Source organism: Bos grunniens, chromosome 24, assembly GCF_055505025.1.
Source record: "Bos grunniens cultivar Pamir isolate PY7600 chromosome 24, Bosgru_T2T1.0, whole genome shotgun sequence".
NCBI classification, from domain to species: domain Eukaryota; kingdom Metazoa; phylum Chordata; class Mammalia; order Artiodactyla; family Bovidae; genus Bos; species Bos grunniens.
Window position 1 is genome coordinate 22060103 of NC_141188.1, and position 23262 is coordinate 22083364.

The 23262-nt window shown below is 45.1% G+C and overlaps 1 protein-coding gene across 18 annotated transcripts in view; it reads right to left on the bottom strand.

Moving 5' to 3' along the window:
- Window positions 1-23262, bottom strand: part of FHOD3 (formin homology 2 domain containing 3) — a 523276-nt gene that overhangs the window by 125296 nt on the left and 374718 nt on the right. For 6 of the 18 annotated variants that reach the window (XM_086372647.1, XM_086372646.1, XM_086372645.1 and 3 more), the window contains one exon: window positions 10193-10306. The exons of 2 other annotated variants lie outside the window; for them this stretch is intronic. In XM_086372647.1, coding sequence (XP_086228773.1) covers window positions 10193-10306 — 114 coding nt within the window. Of the gene's footprint in view, window positions 1-10192; window positions 10307-15085; window positions 15161-15784; window positions 16115-19092; window positions 19192-23262 lie in introns of all 18 variants that reach the window. 10 more of the 18 variants (XM_086372636.1, XM_086372635.1, XM_086372634.1 and 7 more) reach the window with 4 other exon arrangements.

Genomic DNA, 23262 nt, shown 5'->3' on the forward strand with positions numbered 1-23262 from the left:
TGTCCCCACCCTGATGGCCTCTCTTTCTCCACTTCCTCAATGAAAGTTCATTTTCTTCACAATATTTATTTGCTGACCATTTGCTTGTCTTCTGTTTCTGCCACTAGGGTATAAGCTCAATGAAGCCAGGGACAGGGTCTCATTCAGTCGATGTTGGACTCCCAGGTCAGCATACACGGCCCATTCTAAGCACCGGTAAACACTTGCTGAATGAAATGGATGAGTATGTAGAGTGCGTGTGTGTGTGGGTGGGTGTTGCGTGTGTTCACAGGCCCAAACAGGTTTCCAGCTATCACTGGCTCCCATGGTTTTGTGCTAGGATTGTACAAAGACTAGAGAGTGTGTGTGTTTCTATCTCTATCTAGCTATCTAGATACTGATCAATATTTCTATCTATATATGTGTGTGCACACACACACTTTCTAAAATCAACTTAGAAACCCAGTCTCTTCCACTATAATAGTAAAACTTACTCACTCATGGCCTGGCTTTGTGGGAAGGGGGGAAATGGAATCAGGGACCCAGAAATACATTTTCTGAAGGAGAATTCTTCCCTATCCTTCCTACCCATTTTCACTCTGTGATCTGTGCACAACGCCAGTCCAAAACCACTGTAGCCAATGAGAACTGGAGACCTGGCTGTCAGGACCTGTCCCATTAGGAGAGGGGGCACAAGCAGGGAAGGTGGTGCCGGGCTCAGCTGACTGCACGGGACACCTGAGTGTCTAAGCCCTATGGGTGGAGCTATTCAATCTGTAGTGTTTTGATGAGTGATATTTGGACTTGCGTGTTACAGATCTCACCTACTCTCTTCCACACAAGTGAATGTTCTCGCTTCCCAACAGAAGTACAATATATATTGATACTTTTTAAGGTTGCTATGGTGATGGTGATGGTTTAGTCGCTAAGTCATGTCTGACTCTTGTGACCCCATGGACTGTAGCCTCCCAGACTCCTCTGTCCATGGGACTCTCCAGGCAAGAATACTGGAGTGGGTTGCCATACCCTTCTCCAGGGGATCTTCCTGACCCAGAAATTGAACCCAGGTCTCCTGCATTGCAAACAGTTTCTTTACCAACTGAGTTACACCATGTAGGAAGGTTGCTATAGACACTCTTAAAGTAAACAAGGGTTATAGAATTGTCTAATTTAAAAATATCAATAAATACATAAACAAAATATCTATTCCTAGGAATTCCCTGACAGTCCAGGGGTCAGGACCTAGCGTTCTTACTGCTAGAGGTCAGGGTTTGATTGCTGGTCAGGGAACTGAGATCTTGCAAGCCATGTAGAATGTCCAAAAAATAAAATAAAAATGTAAAAATCTACTCTAATCTCACTTTCCAAAGGAAGAAAGTAAGAGGTTAAAACTGCTCCTGTGTTTGTTCTCCTGGTTATTTGACAAAGAAGTGGGACATGCAGACATGGGACGCAGAACATGGGACAAGCAGAAAGTGCTTCCGTGCAAAAACAAACACTTTTATCTTTACAATTTACATGTGGATTCTCCAGTCCTGCTTATCTTAAAGATTTTCCTTGACTCTTTAATCAAATGCCCAGTCCAGAAAGGTGAACCATCTTTATGCCATGGCTTTGTGAAACCCAGGTTCACTAACGCAGACCATGGTACATTTGTGAACCCCACTTCAGAAACAAAAGGATGAACACATAATTATTCAAAGGGCTGGGAGCTGAAACTGAGGTGCATGAACCCATAAGAACTGTCACAATTCATTCCTCCTGAGGAAGTCAGAGGATTTTACAGACAGATGTCATCTACTTGGGTCTTGGAGGATGAGAAGGAAGCAACTGAATGAGCAGCGGAGGAGGCTGCCCAGAGGACGGAGCAAATATGAAAGAAGGGGGCCTTGGGAGAGCCTGGCAGCATTTCTGTGGGGTTGAAGTACAGTGAGGATGGGCGTGCTGATGGCTGCCCAAGCTGCAAGGTGTATGCAGGATCCAAATGTGAGAGATCCTAGAGATGATGCTACTCAGGTGGAGCTTGCTGATAAGTGGTGGGAGGCACTCAAGGTTGCCGAACAGGAAATGTCACTTGCTCAGATCTGTATTTCAGAAAGTGTAGGAGACATACATCACTGCAATACATAGTCCACGTGTGACACAGATCCTGGGCTAAATCTATGGCGGTAGGAAGGGTGAGAAGGAGTCAGATCCAAAACCCACGTGGGCTGACCCAGAGCCTAGGTCCCCTAATGTCCACAGTCACTGGTGAAGCCATCACGAAGCCAGACCCTTCTGCAAACTCCCTCTGTTAACTGACGGGTACCTCTGCTCTCACGCACTTTGGATGTAACACCATAACTTAATCAAGACCACATTATGCCTTACAGGAACTCCTTGTTCACCAAGATTGCTATCAGGACCTAGCAGCAGGCCAGCAGAAAGCCTGTTTGGTGCACAGCGCCAGGAGCACACAGATTCACTGCCTCTTGGTTTGAATGGTAGGGAATCTGTCTGTGTGGGTATCTTTTTCTGCTGTTGGCCTTCGTGGGCTCTATGCCATGAACTGTGATCACAAAGAAAGGCAATGCCTTTTATTCCATTTACGTGCTATTCAGGATTTTTTTCAGTGATTTTTTTCATCTACTTTGATCAATTTAAATTAAAAATAAAAATTTAAAAGCCCACTGGACAATGGAGCTCTTAACTCTACTGACACAATATTTGGAAGAGTACTGTGTAGACCAAGTGATGGAAGATGGCCAGCAAGTGTTTGGGATCCAGAAAAACACACGGATCATATATTTGGAAAAAATCAGTGATTTGAAAACCAGACAAGTAGAAGCTCAAGGCATATGTAGATACTAGCAAAGGCAAGAAATAATAAAAGGTCAAAGCAGACTAGAACAGGAAGCCAGAAGCACCCAGACACCCATACAGAGCAGTCCACGTGGAGGAGGAAATCAGGATGAGGGAGACACGGGTACCAGCCAATGATACTCAGGGCAATGCTTGATAGGCTTGCAAGCAGCTGAGAACTACAAAAGCCAAAGTAACTGAAAGTAGGCAGGCAAAGCATGGAAAAGGAGACCTTCATCCGGGCGGGGGGAGTTACCACATCAGTGCTGGAGACAGGTATTCTAGGGGTCACAGGGCGTGAGATCTCACAAGGCAGTGCTCTGACTCAGCACGTCAGGCTCCCACCCTCATCCTAACTGCTTGGTCCCAGCTCCCCCAAATATCCCTGTGCTCTTTATTCCAGTGTGGGCAATCACCATATAAAACCCCACAGCAACAGACGACAAAAACAGCACAACTGTTTCAAGATAGCAGATGATATAGTCATATTCCAAAGACTGGGGAAGAAAGAGGGCTCCTGACAGCCTCAAATGGTTGATCCATCTGAGAAGATGGGCACTGGAGGAGATGGGAGATGCTCCTATGGAAGCACCTTGAACAGACATATAAACAAGCCTGCATTGCTGTTGGTATACAACAAATCGACACGGAAACAAAGGACTGTTCACTAAATGGTATTCAAACAAGTGAAAAAATGTAACTTTGACCTCTGCCTCACACCATATGCCAAAATAACTTCCCGGGTAGAAAAAATATTTCCATGTGAAAACTGTAGCTACAAAAATATTAGAAGAAACCATGGGAGAAAACTGTAGCTACAATTTTTTCACTTGTCTGAATACCACTCGGCAAACAATCCAACAATTAGAAAAAACCATGGGAGAAAAGGGGACTTCCCTGGTGGCTCAGTTGGTGAAGAATCTGCCTGCAATGCAGGAGACACAGGTTTGATCCCTGGGTCAAGAAGGTCCCCTGGAGAAGGAAATGGCAACCCACTCCAGTATTCTTGCCTGGGAAATCCCATGGACAGAGGAGCCTAGCTGGCTGCAGTCCATGGAGTCATAAGAGTACGACATGACTTAGCAACAAAACCACCTCCACCATAGGAGAAAAAGCTGTCCTCACAAGGAACACAAAAGCCAGAAGACAGAAAAGATTAATAAATATGATTCCAAAATTTAAATTGTTCTGCACACAAATATTGTAAAAAGACCAATGACTGAGCAAAGTAATAGGTACACCCACTGGAGTTTATAAAGAACCTGGACATCTCAGTAAGAAAAAGAACTCAGTGATCATGAAGCACAAATCCACAGGAAAGGAGAGGTGCCTTTAAATACTAAATCATGCTCAGTCACAACAGGAAACACAAATTTACATTTTAATGACATACAACTCTTCACTGCTCAGAGAGCAATGGCTAAAAACTTGAATGGTGCCTCTTTGGCAGAGGGGTTGGGAACACAGGGTCTTTTACACATTGCAGCTGAGAACCCAAACTGGGGCAATCTTCACCAAGAGCAACTGGGCAAAAACCAATCAAAACTGAAGAAATACAAAAACTTGACTTACTAAATCTATTTCTAGGCATTCGTCCTAGAGAGAATCACACATGTGCAAAAGGACACTCAGATAAGAATCACACTGCAGTATCATCAGGGCCTATCGTTACATGACTGGGTATATGAAACAGCACCCAGAGAACAAAGTATTAAAAAGAATGGAGCAGCTGTAAAGAGACATTCAAAAGCAGAGACATGATTTTGCCAACAAAAGTATGTATAGTCAAAGCATTTGTTATTCCAGTAGTCATGTGAGATCTGGACCATGAAGAAGGCTGAGGGCTGAAAAACTGACACTTTCAAACTGTGGCGCTAGAGAAGACCTTTGAGTCCCTGGGACTCCATGGAGTGCAAAGAAATCAAACCAGTCAATTCTAAAGGAAATCAACCCTGAGTATTCTTTGGAAGGACTGATGCTAATGCTGAAGCTCAAGCTACAATACTTTGGCCACTGGATGTGAAGAGCTGACTCACTGGGAAAGTCCCTGATGCTGGGAAAGACTGAATGCAAAAGGAGAAGAGGGCGGCAGAAGATGAGATGGTTATATGGCATCACTGACTCAATGGACGTGACTTTGAGCAAACTCTGGGAGACAGCGGAGGACAGAGAAGCCTGGCATGCTGCAGTCCATGGGGTTGCAAAGAGTCAGACATGAGTTAGTGACTGAACGACAACAAAATGGAAAGAGAACCAAGGTAAATTTTTAAGTAAAAAAAAGCAGAATGCAGAGTAGTTTGTATAGTGTATTACTATTTGTGTAAAGCTATATTAAACACATATATGCTGACATTAACATAAAATATCTCTGGAAGTACACATAAGGAATTGCAAGGAGCCCTTGTTTTGGGGAAAAATAACGGGGTAGGAAGAAGCTTCACTTTCAAACTGTGCACCCCTTCACACTTTTCAAATGCTACTACATACATGAAAGGCCCATATAAACAATAATACACAAAATTTAAAGTTGCAACTTTAAATATTTATTTATCCCTTACTATCCATTTTATTTCTAAAGGAAGTATTATTGCTAATATCTATGCTTACAGTCTTCCAGAAAGTCAAAATGCTGGGATGACTATACAAGGTAAACAATTCCCAAACTTACAAGCACTCTTTTTTTTTTTTTTTTAACAATTAAGCTTTGATTTTTATTTTGTGTCCAACTGTTTGTGACCCCACGGAGTGTAGCCCACCAGGCTCCTCTTTCCATGGGATTTCCCAGGCAACAATGATGAAGTAGGTTGCCATTTCCTTCTCCAGGGACCTTCTTGGCCCAGGGATTGAACCCACATCTCCTGCATTGGCAGACCGATTCTTTACCACCGTGCTGCCTGGGAAGCATTGTTACATACGTACATGTACCCTTAATGAGTATAATTGCTTTACAGGCTGTGTTAGTTTCCGCTGCACAAGAGTGTGACTCAGCTGTATGTAAACATCTATTAGGGCCTCAGCACTAGTGGTGAAGAATCCACCTGCCAACGCAGGAGACGCAGGAGATGCAGGTTCAATCCCTGGGTCAGGAAGATCCCCTGGAGGGCATGGCAACCCACTCCAGTATTCTTGCCTGGAGAATCCCATGGACAGAGGAGCCTGGCGGGCTACAGTCCATGGGGTTGCAAAGAGTTGGACACCCTGAAGCAACCTAGATTGGCACATATATATATATTAAGGACTCCTGACATTAGTGTGTAAAGCAGGCAGGTGACTGGCATTTACAGCAGACAACAGCACTAATGTAAGGGGAGAAGGAGAACAGACTCAGTACACAAGGCACATGCTGGCAGGCCCACAGAGAAGTCCTCCCTGGCCTCCTAAAATCTCCAAGGTGCACCCACTGAGCTCTTAGCATCTTCACTTGCTCATGACCACCCACCCCCAGCTCACAGCACAGGGGCCTCATTCCCAGAGCACTTACTTCCCAGCCTCAGCACAAAGACTGATCCGCCTCCAGGCACCTTCAGGCCCCAGCACTGGCCTCACTGTTCCCTTGAATTCCCTCAGCAGCCACTGTCACAATACCGAACAGGCGTGCAGCTGCCTCTTCTGAAAAGGCCCACCAGAGGGGGATGTCGCAGTAGGGATGCAGAGAGGATGCGCTCAGGCCAGAGCCACAGAGTGACCACGCTGTGATGATTGTCTGCCTGTTTGTTTTATTTGAATACTTGAAGATGAATGGTTCAAATGCTCTTGTAATTTTGTTTTCTTTTAAAAAGAAAATATTTAGAATGTTTCCACTCAAAAAGCACATTTTCAAAATTGAAGCATTTTAAAAGTCTGCTTTCATTAAACAGTTGCATCTTGTATCCCTGAGGGCTTCTGCAAATGGTTCTGGTCTTCTTATTTTGTTTTGTTTTGGTACAACTCAAGCTGCAATTTCATGAAAGTTAATGCTGCACTCTCTGTTTCTAACAGAGCCCTGTAAACAAAGCTGTAACAGGAGATGTGGAGAAGGGCTCATTTTAATACCGCTGCTTAACTTGATTTGTATATTGTTTCTTCAGCTCTTCCTTTCTAGGTCAATTTATCATTCCAAGTTTTATTAACATCCAACACACTAATATGCTTGGGGAAAATATGAAAACTCTAAACTCACAGTAATGCCCAGTTGTAGTCCCAATGCGGGCTGACCTGCCTGAAGGGGTGTTTTAGTTGGCGTGATTTTCCTAGGACTTCAGGGAAGTGAATCTTGTTTGCAAATCAAGGGAAAGGGTTTCTAGAACTCCCCAGTAATGCATGGGGCCTTGTCATGCTGTTTATTAGCCCAGAGTGTTCTGACAGAACATGTGGGTTCTCATTGCAAAAATGCAATTGTTCATAAGAGTGCAATGTTTTTCCTAAGAGATTTTCTTTTGAGTTTCAATAATTAGGGGTATATAAAACATCTCAAGGATAAATCTTACAAACCCTCCTGAAGTATATACCTCGGTCAAAACAATCCTGTATCTTAATAAGACAGAAAATATTTGTAAATGTAACAATAGATTACGGTGACATCCAAAGAATCCAGTTTTTGAAGAGGAAAAAAGAAAAAATCAAACTGTATAAAAATAAATATTATAAATACAACTGACATAATATGCTAGGGTGGTGAGATACGAATATGATTTGGAGTTAAGGACTCTCTTGTTTTTACTGGTTTTTATACTCACAAAACATAAGCTGGCAAAGTGAGAGCAGAAAGTGGTGATGTGGCCGGGCCTGGTGGCTTTCTGGCCTTAATGAAATGCCATATCTGATGTTTCAAAGTCACAGATGGTGATGGTTGAAACAAAAATCATGCAAATGCAAAGGAAGTAAGAAACCCTTTGCAGCTTTCCTCGCTGGTGGATACAGTGATATAGTGAACTTGCTATGGCAGGAGCGCACAGGGGAGAAGAGGCAGCTCAGAACAGGAGGGTTCCCTGCCTCAGCTGCCACCCAGCAACGGGGTCTCAGCGCGCGGGCTCCCTCTGAGGGATTTCAACCCAGTGCCTTCTTCAAACCGAGGACCACGAAGTCCTCACCCCACCAGCACCGGAGCATCTCCCGGGGTGTCAGACAGACTCCTCAGGCCGTGTGCACCCCAAGATGAACATCTCCATCCTTGCTCTGCTTCTCATCCTGCATCTTCCATCTCAGTTCCTTGTTTCTAACATCCGCAGGCTCCCCTGCGTCCACCCTCCCAGCAGCAGCCAAGTCTGCACAAACCCACTGCTCCTTTCCAGCCCCAAGGCCTCTGCCACTCCCGGGCAGGGTCACCTCTCTCTGACTTAGAGGCAGCTTCGAGCAGCCCTGGTCTCTGCAGCTTTGCCCCATTGGCTCCACCTGCACTGTGGGCCAATTAGTTCATGGCACCAGCTGTTTCAAAACCCTAACAGCCCAGGGTCTTGGGATGAAGTCCAGCCTCCGCCAGGGCACTCAAGGGTTTCTGGGATCCAGCCCCTCTTCTCCCTCCCCCACTAAATCCCCCCAGTCCCTCAGGGGACACTCAGCTAGCCCCAGCAGGAAAGAGGCACAGGCAGGAGTCCTTCAGGGTCCTGAGCTCCCGGACCTTCCAGCTCAAATGGGACCTGGGTTTCCCCATTAGGACCTGGGAACAACATTCCTCCAAAGGCGAAGACTTGGGAAACCCGTGGACCTCCTGTCCTTCCAATTTCTCAACCTTAGAAACCTCCAAATTGTCCACAGTGAGTGGATAATTCACCTGGATCCTTCAATTGGCATTCACCTCGACTTTTCCACAGCCTAGCCCCAGAAACTATAGCAATGAATGGAGCCTACTTCCTTGCTCCTAAGGAGCTGGCCACCCGGCAAATGTAATATCAAGTCAGACTCTAATATTCCTCACTTCAGCCTCAAATCTCACATCTCATAGGACAAAGGTTCTCTTTCCAGGTGACCTCTCTAGGAGCACAGGAGACCTCAGTTGATCCCCAGAACGAGTAACCTAGGGTGAAAAGCAGAGATTTCATGGCAATCCATCTGCTACCTTATGACCAGGACCAAGCCAAGCCCAGATGTGACCAGCTCACGACCACACTGGACTGTGCCACCTGGGAGTCTGACACCAGTGGGTTTAGGTACCATTTTAGAAATTAAAGGTGGTGTGCGGCCAGGCAACCCCCTTCTTCCAAGATCTCCAGTCGGCAAAACACCCTTCAGAATATACTGGAGACCATGCGAAGATGGATTTGTTTTAAATTTGGGATTAGAGGCAAATGACCTCTGTGAATTGCTCACTTCTGAATTTCTGATCATTCACGAGCTGCTGGACATTATGTCTCACCATTGTACACGGTCCCTGTCACTGGACCCACACAGTGGGGTTCAAGTGTGCCTTATCATCTGCTCAGAAAACCACCCTCTAAGGTGAGGGTTTACATAATTGGCACATACCCTCAGGGATTAAATAACTTCCCAGTGAGAGAACTGGAACCCTGGCCAGTCTCCTCTAACTCGGTGCTCTTGCCATATAAGGGAAGCCGTTTTTATTGTTCTAAAATTACAGGCCTTACCTTTCCCTTGTAAACACATCCTTGTGCAATCCCTTGCTTCTAGGAGTAATAATAAGTTCCTTTCTGGTGGTCTAATTAATACTCTTGCCAAGTTAAATTCCATCCACGGACCCATATAATTCATTTGTTTTCTGGTAGGTCCTGAATTAATAAAACAACATCTTAAAGGTGCCCTTAAAGGGCCCACTACCTCCTGATGTACATAGAATGAATCATTCAAAGGCGAAAATGGATGTGTATAACACAAATTGCAGGGTTAACACAAAATCTAGAACAGTTTTTAAGAGGTAAATCAAAACATTCACATTTAAATACTTTAGAACAAATTTGTATACCTATCTTTAGGATGCTGAGAGATAAGACAGGATTACCAATAAACTACCACCTCTAATAAGATAGTTACATAGTACAGTGTGAAAGAGAGAAAACAGTCTTACCTTTGGACTATACTCTGTCAAGGGAAATATTTCAGATTATTCTTTTATACTTTTCTTTGGGCACTCTTTTTTAAAAAACTTTTTTATTTTGTAATGGGGTGTAGCTGATGAACAAATAATATCATGATACTTTCAGGTGAACAGTAAAGGAACTCAGCCATACATATACATGTATCCATCCTCCTGCAAACTCCCCTCCCACCCAGGCCACCACATAACATGGAGCAGCGTTTCCTGTGCCATACAGTGAGTCCTTGTTGGTGATCCATTTTAAATACAGTTGTGGGTACATGTCCATCCCAAATTCCCTTTGGGCACTCTTAAACTGATTCCCTTCGCTTGAGGACAAGGAAGCAGTCAGTACATACAACCCACCTTTCAGGCCTGGCCTCCTGTGGGGGTGAGAGGGATGACGTGGGGGTGGTGGGCACACTGGATCCAGGTGAAGGTCTCGAGGAGTGATGAGAGTTGTTGCCAAAGCTGCTGTATCTGAAGAGTACAGAGGGTTAAGTTGGGGGCAGGAAGGGACAGAGAAATGAGTACAAGTCACTAGATGAATAACACTCGGCAAACTGTCTTAATTTTTACGAGAAAAACAGGTCTAGACAAGGTAGCACTGTTAGTGATCACCCTAACTTAGAGAAACTTACTAACTTCATTTTTATTATTTCTTATTAGAGAAGCTTCCTAAAGTCCCAAACTGCTAAGTAGCGGGTTATGACAAAGGGCTTAAACAAAATCCTCATGTTCGCTTCAGTCGTGTCCGACTCTGTGCAACCCCATAGGCGGCAGCCCACCAGGCTCCCCTGTCCCTGGGATTCTCCAGGCAAGAACACTGGAGTGGGTTGCCATTTCCTTCTCCAATGCAGGAAAGTGAAAGTGAAATCGCTCAGTCTCCGTCCATGGGAGTTTCCAGGCAAGAGTACTGGAGTGGGGTGCCATTGTCTTCTCCGTTTCCTTTCTAAGTGTACATTAAAACTAGTTGCTAACATAAATAGAATCCAAATTGCTTTGAATTGAATCATGAAGATTTTTCTTGCTTCTAGGATCAAACCTGCGTCTCCTGCACTGCAGGTGGATTCTCTACTGCTGAGCAACCTGGGAGGCCCTGGTGGTGGTACTGCCGCTGCTGCTGCTGCTAAGTCGCTTCAGTCGTGTCTGACTCTGTGCGACCCCATAGACGGCAGCCCACCAGGCTCCGCTGTCCCTGGGATTCTCCAGGCAAGAACACTGGAGTGGGTTGCCGTTTCCTTCTCTGGTGGAGGCACAATTAGTGTTAATTCCATCAAAGGTCTGCAGAAAACATCAGACAACTAACTAAGGAAAGATCTTACTAAAAAATTCTCCTTTAGGTGTTTCTGAATCAATTTCATCTACTAGACGTCATAGTCTTGTTGCATGCCCAGCAATCAAGGAGCAACTGTCTCCAGACCTTCTAGTCTGGCCCGCCGCTTAGAGGTGCACACATCGAATGTCTTCACCCGATATTGGTCTGAGGATGTTTCACCAACACGTCCTCAGAACCAAAATGACAGCCACTAAGTTTCAATGAGCTTTTATCATCTCCCAGTCAACCCTGACAAGTTTCAGGATTTGTTAAAGTCTAGGGCTTTCTTGTTTTTTTTTCAGAACAGCTGTTCTTTAGCTAAGGTGGATTTAGCTATTATCAGCAGAGCTTTGTCTTACAACCTATTCAGCGACAGGGCAGGGCTGACTCTACCTTCTAAATTGGTTAGGACACACTACTGGAGTGTGTGGGACTCCAAGGGCTGCCATGATGGAAGCGCACAAAGACCTTCCCATACACAGTGAATCCAGTACAAGTTCCCACCAAGAGAATCAGTACTAACCATTCTAGGAGGCCATTTGATCTCAAACTATGGATATCCATTGACCAAATAAGTCTACTTTTGGGGAAGTTAACATAACCTTACTTACAGTGATTTATATACTAAAAGCATCACACAGGAAGATTCTTACTGGCAGCTCCTTGAGATCATGGCAAAAAACTGGAAACTACCCAACTAGGTAACAGTGTGAGGATAAGAAAGTATGGTGTAACACTCACTGATGGAATGTTACGCAACCATTAAAAATGACTGCCAATTTATAAGTGAAAACATGGCAAATGTTCATAGTGTGTTTATACCTGCACACATACCGCACGCAACATCAGTTTATAATATTATACAGTAAGTTTGATTACAATTGTAAAAAATATCCTCAAAGGTAAAAGAGAATGCATAGAAGAAAGCATAAAATAAAGATCATCTATTTAAAAAAATAGAATACAGAAGTAAAATTTCAGATTTCCTTAATGAATTACTATATTATAATAGAACCTAAAATACTCATATTACCCCCAATCTATCCTGTGTTGCTAAGTCTGCTGTGTCTGCTGTGTTGGCTTCTTATTTGTCTCTTTGCTATCATGTGTCAGCTTGTGCTCAGTACCAGGCACACTGGCAGGCAGATGGGGACTCACAATGCTACCCGCCACCCTCCCCCGGTAACACACCATCTTCATGGCACTTGGTTTCTGGGCATTCATCTTCTCATCTCTTAAAAGTCCCAACATGCTGCCTGTCCAGCAGGCTAACTGCTTCTTCTCTGAGTGAGTGTTGGCTTGATTTTTCAAGTGGCGGTGGTGGTTTAGTGGCTAAATTGTGAATGACTCTTGTGACCCCAAGGACTGTAGCCTGCCAGGCTCCTCTGTCCATGGGATTTATCAGGCAAGAATGCTGGAGTGAGTTGCCATTTCCTTCTCCAGGGGATCTTCCTGACCCAGGAATTGGACCCATGTCTCCTGCATTGGCAGGCAAATTCTTTACCACTGAGTCACAGGGAAGCCCATTCTGTCAATTACACCTCAATAAAAAAATTAAAATACAAGAGGGTCACATAGGCCACAGAGAAGAGGGAAAGCAAAGAATAAGATGATATGAAAGAAAGGAAGCAGCAGAGAAGGGAGAAAAAGCCCAGCAGGAGAGAGGAGAGAAGCAGCAGGCAGCGGGCCCTGCTCAGGAGGGAAGGAAGCTGCCCCAGAGCTCGGGATCCTCCAGGAGACAGGCCCCGTGCTCTGGCTTCAGCCCTGCGTCACCCAGCTGTCTGGACACTGATCTTGCTATTCTAGCATCTAAAACCATCTCCTTCCAGACCAAAAGTGGGCATCCCAGAGAATGTTTTAACAAGATTACTTTACTAAAATTATGTCTCAAAAACATTATGGAAATAAAACAAGCAGAGAGTCATTTCCCCTCCTTTAGTTTCTCTAATGGTTGAACAATTAATTCGACTACCTTGTGGTCTGTCCAATTTTGCATCTCAATTTCAGCTAAACTAACTGAATTCACTGCACAGAGTTTTATGTTTTTGTTTTCAAAAAATTCTTTTTAATGACTAACTGCTTGGTTTCTATTATAACCTATTCAGTTGCAGTCCACTACTGAGCAGTCAAATGTGCAGCCATATTGACCTGGGACAACCACACTGAGTGAACATCAGAAAATTAATAGGTACAAACAATATTTATACAGTATTCAAATTCCTGTCAAATAATTTAAAAATTATTAACTTTCCTCAGCTAAATCCAAGCTGATTCTCATTCACAAGCATGCATGCATGCTGAGCTGTGTCTGACTCTTTGCAACCCCATGAACTGTAGCCTGCCTGGCTCCTCTGTCCATGGGATTCTCCAGGCAAGAATACTAGAGTGGATTGCCTTGCCCTCCTCCAGGGGATCTTCCTGACCCAGGAATCGAATCCACATCTCCTGCATTTCCTGGGTTGGCAGACAGATTCTTTACCACTGAGCCACCCGGGAAGTCTCACAAGCATGAGGCTGCTTTTCTCAATTTATGTGTATATTTATTTTGGCCAGTTCCATGTTTCTATTGCTCTCATCCCCCAGGACTGTGAGTGGTACTGAAGCCTGGGGCCACGTGGGAGGGACCCGGGCCCAGAAAAGCCCCGTCAGGGCCTGTGAGTCCATCACCATTCTGGGCTAACACCATCCTGCTAGGGAAGATGAGGTTGCCAGGATATCTTTCTTCCAGTCAAATGTGTGGCTCATCACTTGTACACAGATACTATTATCAAGGGATATAAGAGCTATGTCAGATGCATTTCATGAAAATTGTGTGAAAGATCACAGTAACTCAGAATTTTAGACCTAAAAGAGACTGGTACAGAACTTGTTGTTTGGAGGTATTCAAACAGGAGGTCACATATGCCCGAAAGTACACAAAGCCATTCTGGCTGAGTAAGCCATCTCCAGTCACCAAACCACTCTGTGCCTCCATTTCCTCACTGAATACACATGGGGCCATCAGTTAATACTGATTTTTATTACTGATTTTGAACAATTTGATTGTTTGAAATATTCAAACTCTCTGCTCCCCATTCTCTGCTCTGCAGAGAGGTCCTGATCCAGGCATCAGCGAAGAGCAGGCACATGGGTAAGCGTACAAACACCTGCTGAAAATTCCCTGAGCATTTTTGATTTGCACACCTCCTTCCCTTGGCCTCATCTCCAATTGGCATAGGAATCACTGAAGCATCCATATGTAAATAATGCAATTATATTAGCCAAGATATGGAAGCAACCTATACGTTCATCAACATATGAATGGATAAAGAAGATGTGAGTCAGATATATATCAATATATACAATGGAATATCATCAGTCATAAAAGAGAACAAAATAAAGCTATCTGCAGCGACATGGATGGACCTAGAGATTATACTAAGTGAAGTCAGTCAGGGAAACAAATACCATATCACTTAATAATACATATGGAATCTAAAATATGATACAAATCCACATATCTATGAAACAAAAACAGACGCACAGATATAGAGAACAGATTTGTAGTTTCCCAGGGAAGGGGAGGAGAGGGCTAGATTGGGAGTATGGGATTACCAGAGGCAAACTATTAGATACGGGATGGATAAACAAGCGCTACACTATAGCACAGGGAACTATATGCAACATTCTGTGACCAAAAATGGTGAGAAAGGATATGAAAAAAATATATGTATAACTGAGTCACTTTGCTGTACAGAAGAAATTAACACACTGTAAGTCAACTGGACTTCAATAAAAATTTTTAAACATAATTAAATTAATGCCCAGGAAGTGATTCAAAATGGCAACTGTTTGCCATCTCACAGGAAGTTATGAGCAGTGTCTGAAAGAAAATCACCGTACATTAGAATAAAAACTGAAAGCTACAAAAAAGAGAAAGGGGATAAAGAAAAGACACCCACCTATTAGAAGAGAAAGACCGGAAGTTGTAAGGCTCGGAGGCAGAATACGTGCTCAGATGGAGAGAATCAGAGGAACTGTGAAAGGAAGGAAAACTCACTCAAGAGGCTGCCTGGAAAGTTGGCGAAGCCCCTCGCTGCATTCTGCAGATCAAGAGAGATGGGCTTGGGGCGGGAGGTGGGGGGTGCTTTAGATTCTGACGTCATGCTTATGTTTATAAACCTTACCTTCATTAATCCATTTTTAGTAATGGCATTAGAACACAAGAGCTCCTCAATTGGCACAGACAGGATTTTCTTCTGTGTGTGCTAAGTCGTTCAGCCTTGTCCGACTCTTTGCCACGCTATGGACTCTAGCCCACCAGGCTCCTCTGTCCCTGGGATTTCCCAGGCAAGAATACTGGAGTGGGTTGCGATGCCCTCTGCCAGGGGATCTTCCTCAACCAGGGATTGAAGCCGTGTCTCTTATATCTCCTGCATTGGCAGGTGGGTTCTTTACCACTAGTGCCCCCCTGGGAAGCCCATATTTTGCCTGCACGCTGTAATTAGTGAGTGGTCAGGGACTTTACACAACTGCTGCCCTCTGCTCTGACCCGAATTCACACAAGCACAGTGCAAGATGAGCCAGAGGATGCAGCTAACACGCCCGTGTCACCTTCCCCTGGGCAGCCTCACGCAGGCCACCACGTGGGCTGGATCTACCTGCTTTCCTGCTGGGACTCGGCTTCCTTCTCCTTGGTGGACAAGGGCGAATCCTCAAAGTCATAGGAGAAGAGGTGGAAGGGGCTGTGGGGCACGTAGGGCAGCTTTTCTCTGCTGGGTGACGCCTTCGGGGGCGCAGGCGCACTGGAGGACGGCCAAGAGGCCGGGGTGGGGCTGGGGGGCGGCCGCAGGGCGGGCCCCGAGGACCCTCTGCCCGAGGGGGTCCCCGCCTCAGCACTGGCCGGCAGCGGCTTCCCCGGCGAGGCAGTGGCGGGGGCTGCATCCTTTTCGGTGGCGGTGGCGGCGACCTCCGAGGCAGGGCGGGCCTCGCTGCAGCGGCAGCAGCGGAGAGGAGAGGGGAAGAAAGGAGAGGAAGAGAGATTGAGGAGAGAGGGAGCCAAGGTTAAGAAAGGGGAAAAAGACGCATAAAAACTCATCACCGGCAGGGCTGCCGGCTTCAGAATCCGGCGGTGTTTCTTGACCTGCGGCATAGAAGCCGGAAACCCTGCTCTTCCCAATAATCCTGACGCCCTGGGCTGGCCAGTCTGGGAGGTCAGACCAACCTGGCCTCTAAGCAAACAGGGGCCTTTGTGAGCAGATCTCATGGAGCCTCAAAGGCTCGTCTGCACCTGCCCTCCTCACCCACCGAGGGTACCCCCCCAGTTGTGTTGGCACTGAAATTTCCACAATTTGAACTTCATTTCTTTGTCTGGCTCAACAGGGGATCCTCCTCCTTTACAGCCCAGACTTGAGGATGAGTTATCCCACAAGCTCCATACTTAGGAGTTAGGGCTTGTGGATCCTTTCCGGAAAGCAAGTGTGGAGAAGGGAAAACGATGCCAGCAGGACATGCAAAGAACCCAAAATGAGGGGCTGGCAGAGTGAAGACACATTTTGCCTGGTTCACAGGCACATCTCCCCCAGGCCTCCTCTACCACTAAGCCCTAGACATCTAGACCCCTGCAGGCAGGCCTGACCCTGCCACAGACACAGTCATGGAGACTTCCACCTTCAGGGTGGATTCGAAACACTTAGATGTCTTGATGCCCACCTCTGTCACTGGAGTCCTGTGCTGTACTTAGTCGCTCAGTCGTATTTGACTTTTTGCCACCCCATGGAACTGAGCCCACCAGGCTCCTCTGTCCATGGGAATTCTCCAGGCAAGAATACCAGAGTGGGTTGCCATGCTCTCCTCCAGAGGATCTTCCCAACCCAGGGATCCAACCCAGGTCTCCCCCATTGTGGGTGGATTCTTTACTCTGAGCCACCAGGGAAGCCCACTGGAGAATCTACCTTAAATTCTGCAGTTTTCAAAACCACAGTCCCTTTCCCAGAGAACTTGACTCCTGGCCATGCCCATTTGGGAATGGAACATGAGCTATGTTTTTTTTCTTTCCTACCTCAAATTCGGAGCTCCATCTGTGTATAAGAGCAGGGATATACTGGTTCCCCTGGCTCAGAGGGAGAATGGGATGAGACCACACTGCGGTGCTCAGGGCGGGCCTGGCACAGGGGGTACATACAATGGCACACACATGTGGCGGGTACACATGGCAAGCATCCAGGGAAACAGCCAGCAGGACGAGGGAGTAGTGGAAGGCACTGGCCCACAGAAGGAAGCGGAACCTTTCCCACCACTTTTAAGTCTAGCAGCTTGACACCAGGGAGCAAGTAGTGTCACATCCATGTTAATGAACACCCTGGCTGAGATCAAACCCTGGGGCTTCATGTGCACACCCTGTGCTTCCTGAAACAGAGAAGTCTAGTCTGTACAATCTCGGATGAAGATGCCCTACAGCACCAGTCGTGCCATCAAAGATACTGCAGGGGTAGGATAAACTGCCGTCTATCTGCATCAACAACCATCCCGTGTAAAGGCGGCAATGGTAGTCAGGATGCCTTTAGAGGCTGCTCTTTCCAGCCAGATTCTTCCATCTGGTCTGGGGGTGCTACTGAACTGTTTAAGTCCCTGAGGGTGAAGGGCTTGTGTGGGTGGAGGTCACACCATGTACACTTAAGCACATGAGGAGCCACACGGGTGTATTTATTGAGGGTCCACATAATTTTCTGTGGCTCATTTTCAGCCTAAGGTGGGACTGTCATTTGAACCTCCTACTTTCCCAGAGCATCCCTAACTAAAGTCACTACCCCCGAGCCTGGCACTCAGCACAGGCCAGGGAGGGGGTGCCCTGGTTAATGCCCACCTTTCACCCCCTCACTCTCAAATGTGCACCTCACTCTCTGTGGACACCTAGTGGTCATTCCTTTTCCATCTCTACATTCTGCTGGCTTCTTCCTGGACATTCCCCATGTGGGGAAGCAGTTCAGAGAGAAGTCCATGGCCCCAGAGAGCCATGGACATTCCAGCGCATCCAATGGGCCTATCTGAGAACTTTTACTTGCGTTGGTGACCTGGAGAAGCAGGTCACAGCAGCAAAGAATCCCATTAACTTTGAAATTGGTAAAAGAAAGATTTTAGCCTTTTAACTTTGCTTATTTGTGGAAAAACAGCAAAAATATCAAAGTGCAGTGTAGTCAATCAAGTGAAGGAACTGATTATAGAATTATTTTTGAATACTAGAAAATGAAATTACCCATGATCAACTTTTATGTTTCATACAGACCTCATTTGGGGGGAAATATCCACCAAATTCACAAGTATCTACAAGGAGCCTTTCTGTTAATATTGTTTGAAGACAGAAAGGATGCACCTTGGAGAGGTGAGTAGAAGAAAGAATACTCCCCCAAAGGGTTGAATAGCTCTGAGAGTCATTCTGGGCATGACAATAAATGCTGGGATTTTTTTTTTTTTTCTGTGCTGTATGGGGGTGAAAAGTGGTCCTGTCCATTTGGATACAAATCAAAGTACATTATTACTCTAGCAGTCATCCACATATTTTAGATAACATTATACTGGTAAAATTAGCAAGAAGAAGGGGACACGTGTAATTATTCTTCCTATAGGGCAGAAAGGGTTAAAATTTCCTGAGTGTCTCATTAGTTATTGCCAATGTGACTGAGCCCAAGCACTCAGGGAGGGGACAGTGGGGAGAAAAGCAGCTGGGTGTGTCTTCCATAAAGCGTGGTGAGGGAGGCAGTATTTGAGTAAAAAATACAGTCCTCTAGGGAAAACATGCTCAGTTATATTTCTAGGAAGCTAGTCACTCTGGGGCTGTGTGTGCAGGGAACCAGTGCGGAAGGGAGCCAGTGAGGAAGGAAGGAGGCTACTGAAGGATGCTGCAAACTCTCCATCAGGAAGGAGCCTCCAGGCTTTCAGTGGGAGCCAGGGAGGGTCTAGCCCTCGGTACCTGTCCTTGCCCTGACAGGGGGCATCGTCCTCTCTCTCTTCCTCTGAATTGGGCTCTGTGACTGGCTGCTCCTCCTCCTCCTCCTCCTCCTCCTCAACCCTGAGACAAGGCCAGGAAAAGAGAAATGCACACAGAGACAAGATGGAAAAGCGAGATAAGCATTACAGACAAACAGGAAGATGAAGCCAAAAAAAAAAAAAAAAAACACAACAACAACAACAAACCTCCAGCTGGCTGAAATGAAAAGAGCACACAATCTGTTAGGAGAAAAGGAGACAGTTCTGAGATGGAGAAATTTAAGTGTGGGTCGGAGATGCAATCACCTGGACCAAGCCAAATTTCTGTATTGAGCTGGCTGGATGCGACTGCCTTGCACACCCCCATCCGGCTCCCGCCAACCCCCCACCACATGAACTCAGAGCCGCCTCTGGCCTCAGGCCGGCCTCCCAGGCGGTTCTCCTCCTGCACACGGAAGGTGGGTGGCTGTCCTGTGGGCTGCCCGGCGCCGGCAGGGAGCAGTCCTCACGTCTCCACTGCGTTCCGTCCAGCACCAACCTCCACGTGGGCAGGTGGTTTCTGCATGTTACTCCCTCATTCGCAGTCAATGTGTCTGGTGGTGGAGGGCTGATCCCCCCCACCCCATTTCAAGAGTTAACACATGGCCCAGGTGGAATCCATCCAGGCCACCCCTGGGATTTCTCCTGGTGCCTTCAGGGACGAGAAGGTACAAGGACACCCTAAGTTGAGTGGAGGAGGGCTGCCTGTGACTGAAGATGGTCCAAGAACAGCAGAGTTGGAGAGAGAGAGAGAGAGAGAGAGGGAAAGTGGGGGATGGAGAGAGAGAGAGAAAGCAGTCCCCATGACAGTTTTAATACTTGGATCTAAAATACTTCTGAAGCTTCACTAACAGAAGATAGTAACTGCTCATTTGCACTTAGGATAGTTTAACTTGAGTTTTGTTCCTGCAGCTACACAAGGACAGACTCTGATAACTGATTCATTTCCTTCCTTGGCCTCTAAATCCTGTCGACATGTGACTTCTGTCACCATCCACGTGGAACACCCTGAGGGCCTCTTAATCCCTTGTCAAAGGGATTGAAACAACTGGACTCCGATGACCTCCATCTTTGTTCACTTCAGCCCCACGTGCTGGACCTCACGATCACACAGAACTAGCCCACCTCGGAAAACCTACATCCAGACTTCTACACCTGCACCTCCCCTCCCCAACCACAAGCCCCATCCTCCAACTCTCTCATTTCTCTCCTCCCACCGTAACTCTTCTGCAACCTCAGTGTCCACCTCTGTTTCCTAGAGGAAGATTGTCCTCCACCAGTTCCTTCTTGCCCTCAGTCCTCATGAACTGACCATTCTCACTGCACCCATCATTTTGCCAAGATCTTTAACTCTTTTGCCCCAGTGTCCTTTAGTCATGGTTTTTAATTTTTACTGAAATACAAAATATATACATACAAGCACACGAACCACTGAGGTTTCACAAAATAGATGCATCCGTGTAATCAGCATTCCTTCAATGCTCCTGTTTAATTGCTTCCCTCCTCTACCTCAAATAGCACAAGTCAGCCTGGACTGATTTTGTCCTCCATCTAAAGGAATCATACTGTATTCAGCTTCTTTTGTTCAACATTACACTTGTGAGAATCATCTATACGGCTACATGTACTTGAAGATCATTCTTTCTTGTGGCTGTATACCATTCTCTCACATGGATACACTATAATTTAGTTATCCATTCTACTGTTGATGCTAACCAGGTACTTGTCAGTTTGGGGTTATTTTACCTAGGGCTGTTATGGATACTGTCGTAGATGTTTTTTTAATGTTTTTGGTCATAGGATATGCTTAAGTACATCTCTGTTAGAAACTGTCAAACACTTTTTTAAATGAATGAATGAATTTACATTGCTATAAATAGTCTATAAGCATTCTGGTTGTCCCCACATCCTTGCCACGATTTGATATTTTTGCCTTTCATTTTGCCATCTAATCTGAGGGTGAGGTCTCACTGTAGCTGCAGTTCACTTTCCCTGATGACCAATGAAGTTGGGCACATTATTATACTTTCAGTGCCTATTTAGATACCCTTTTTTTGAAGCGTCTAAGTACTCTGCCTTAAGAACCTGTAGGTTGTCTTTGCATTCACTTTATGGTGTCTTTTAATAAATGTAGTTTCTTAATCTTAACGGGACCCCATTTATCATTTTTTCGAACTTTGAACAGTTCCGTTCAGTCACTCTGAATGGAACTGTTTTCAGTCACAAAGTTCGTGTCTGACTCTTTGCAACCCAATGGACTGCAGCATGCAAGGCTTCCCTGTCCCTCACCAACTCCCGGAACTTGCCCAAACTCATGTCCATCCAGTTGGTGATGCCATCCAACCATCTCTGTCATCCCCTTCTCCTCCCACCTTTAATCTTTCCCAGCATCAGGGTCTTTTCCAATAAGTCAGTTCTTCATATCGGGTGGCCAAAGTATTGGAGTTTCAGCTTCAGCATCAGTCCTTCCAACGAATATTCAGGAATGATTTCCTTTAGGATTGACAGGTTTGATCTCCTTACAGTCCAAGGAACTCTCAAGGGTCTTCTCCAACACTTCTCCAACACTTCAAAAGCATCAATTCTTTGGTGCTCAGCTCTCTTTATAGTCCAACTCTCACATCCATACATGACTGGAAAAACCATAGCTTTGACTAGATGGACCTTAGTTGGCAAAGTAATGTCTCTGCTTTTGAATATGCTGTCTAGGTTGGTCATAGCTTTTCTTCCAAGAAGCAAGCGTCTTTTAATTTCATGGCTGCAGTCACCATCTGCAGTGATTTTGGAGCCCAAGAAAATAAAGTCTGTCACTGATTCCATTGTTTCCCTATTTGCCATAAAGTTATTGGACCAGATGCCATGATCTTGGTTTTCTGAATGTTGAGTTTTAAGCCAACTTTTTCACTCTCCTCTTTCACCTTCATCAAGAGGCTCTTCAGTTCCTCTTCAGTTTCTGCTATAAGGGTGGTGTCATCTGCATATCTGAGGTTATTGATATTTCTCCCGGCAATCTTGATTCCAGCTTGTGCTTCATCCAGCCCAGCATTATGCATGATGTACTCTGCATATAAGTCAAATAAACAGGGTGACAACATACAGCCTTGACGTACTCCTTTGCCAATTTGGAATCAGTTTGTTGTTCCACATCCGGTTCTATCTGTTGCTTCTTGACCTGCATACAAATTTCTCAGGAGGCAAGTAAAGTGGTCTGGTATTCCCATCTCTTGAAGAATTTTCCACAGTTTTTTGTGATCTACACTAACCTTTGATGGTTGGTGTTTTTTTGTCCTGTTCTAAAATTTTTTTTGCTTACACCAGAGTCTTAAAGGTAGTCTCTTATTTGTCTCTCTAAAAGCTTTATTATATGACCTTTCATATTTATATTTGATGTTTATCCATAATTTATTTTGCACACCATATGAGATAGGGTTCAGATACATTTTTTTTTTCCTACATAGACAGTTGGCCCAGAACCATTTAGTAAAAAGGCCATATTTTCTTCAAGTTAGTATCATCTTTATCACAAATCAGGTATGTATCTGTGGGTTTCTGGACTTTTTCTCACCAGTAATCAGTTTTTCTACCTTTGAGAGAATCTTTGAACACTATCTGAATTACAACAGTTTTATGATAGATCTTGACACTCAACATATAAGTCCTTGGCCCTTTATACGTTCATAAAACTTTTGAATCAACTTGTCACTTTCCACAAAAATTTTGATGGACTACTAATTAGGAGTGTATTGAATTTACACATAAATTGGAGAAGAACTGACAACTTTACATATTGAACCTTCCAATCCATGATTATGGTATATCCTTTATTTACATCAAACCTTATTCCAATATCCTTTAATTTCTTTTAAAGCTTAAAATTTTCAGTACAGGTATTATATATTTTCTTTTAAACTTATTTCTAAACATAAAATTTAATTCTACTGTTGTTGTTGTTCAATTGCTAAGTTGTGTCTGACTTTTTGCAGCCCCATGGACTGTAGCTCTTGGGGCTACAGTCTGCTCTTCTGTCCACAGGATTCTCCAGGTAAGAATGCTACAGTGAAGTGCCATTTCCTCCTCCAGGGCATCTTCCTGACCCAGGGATTGAACCCACGTC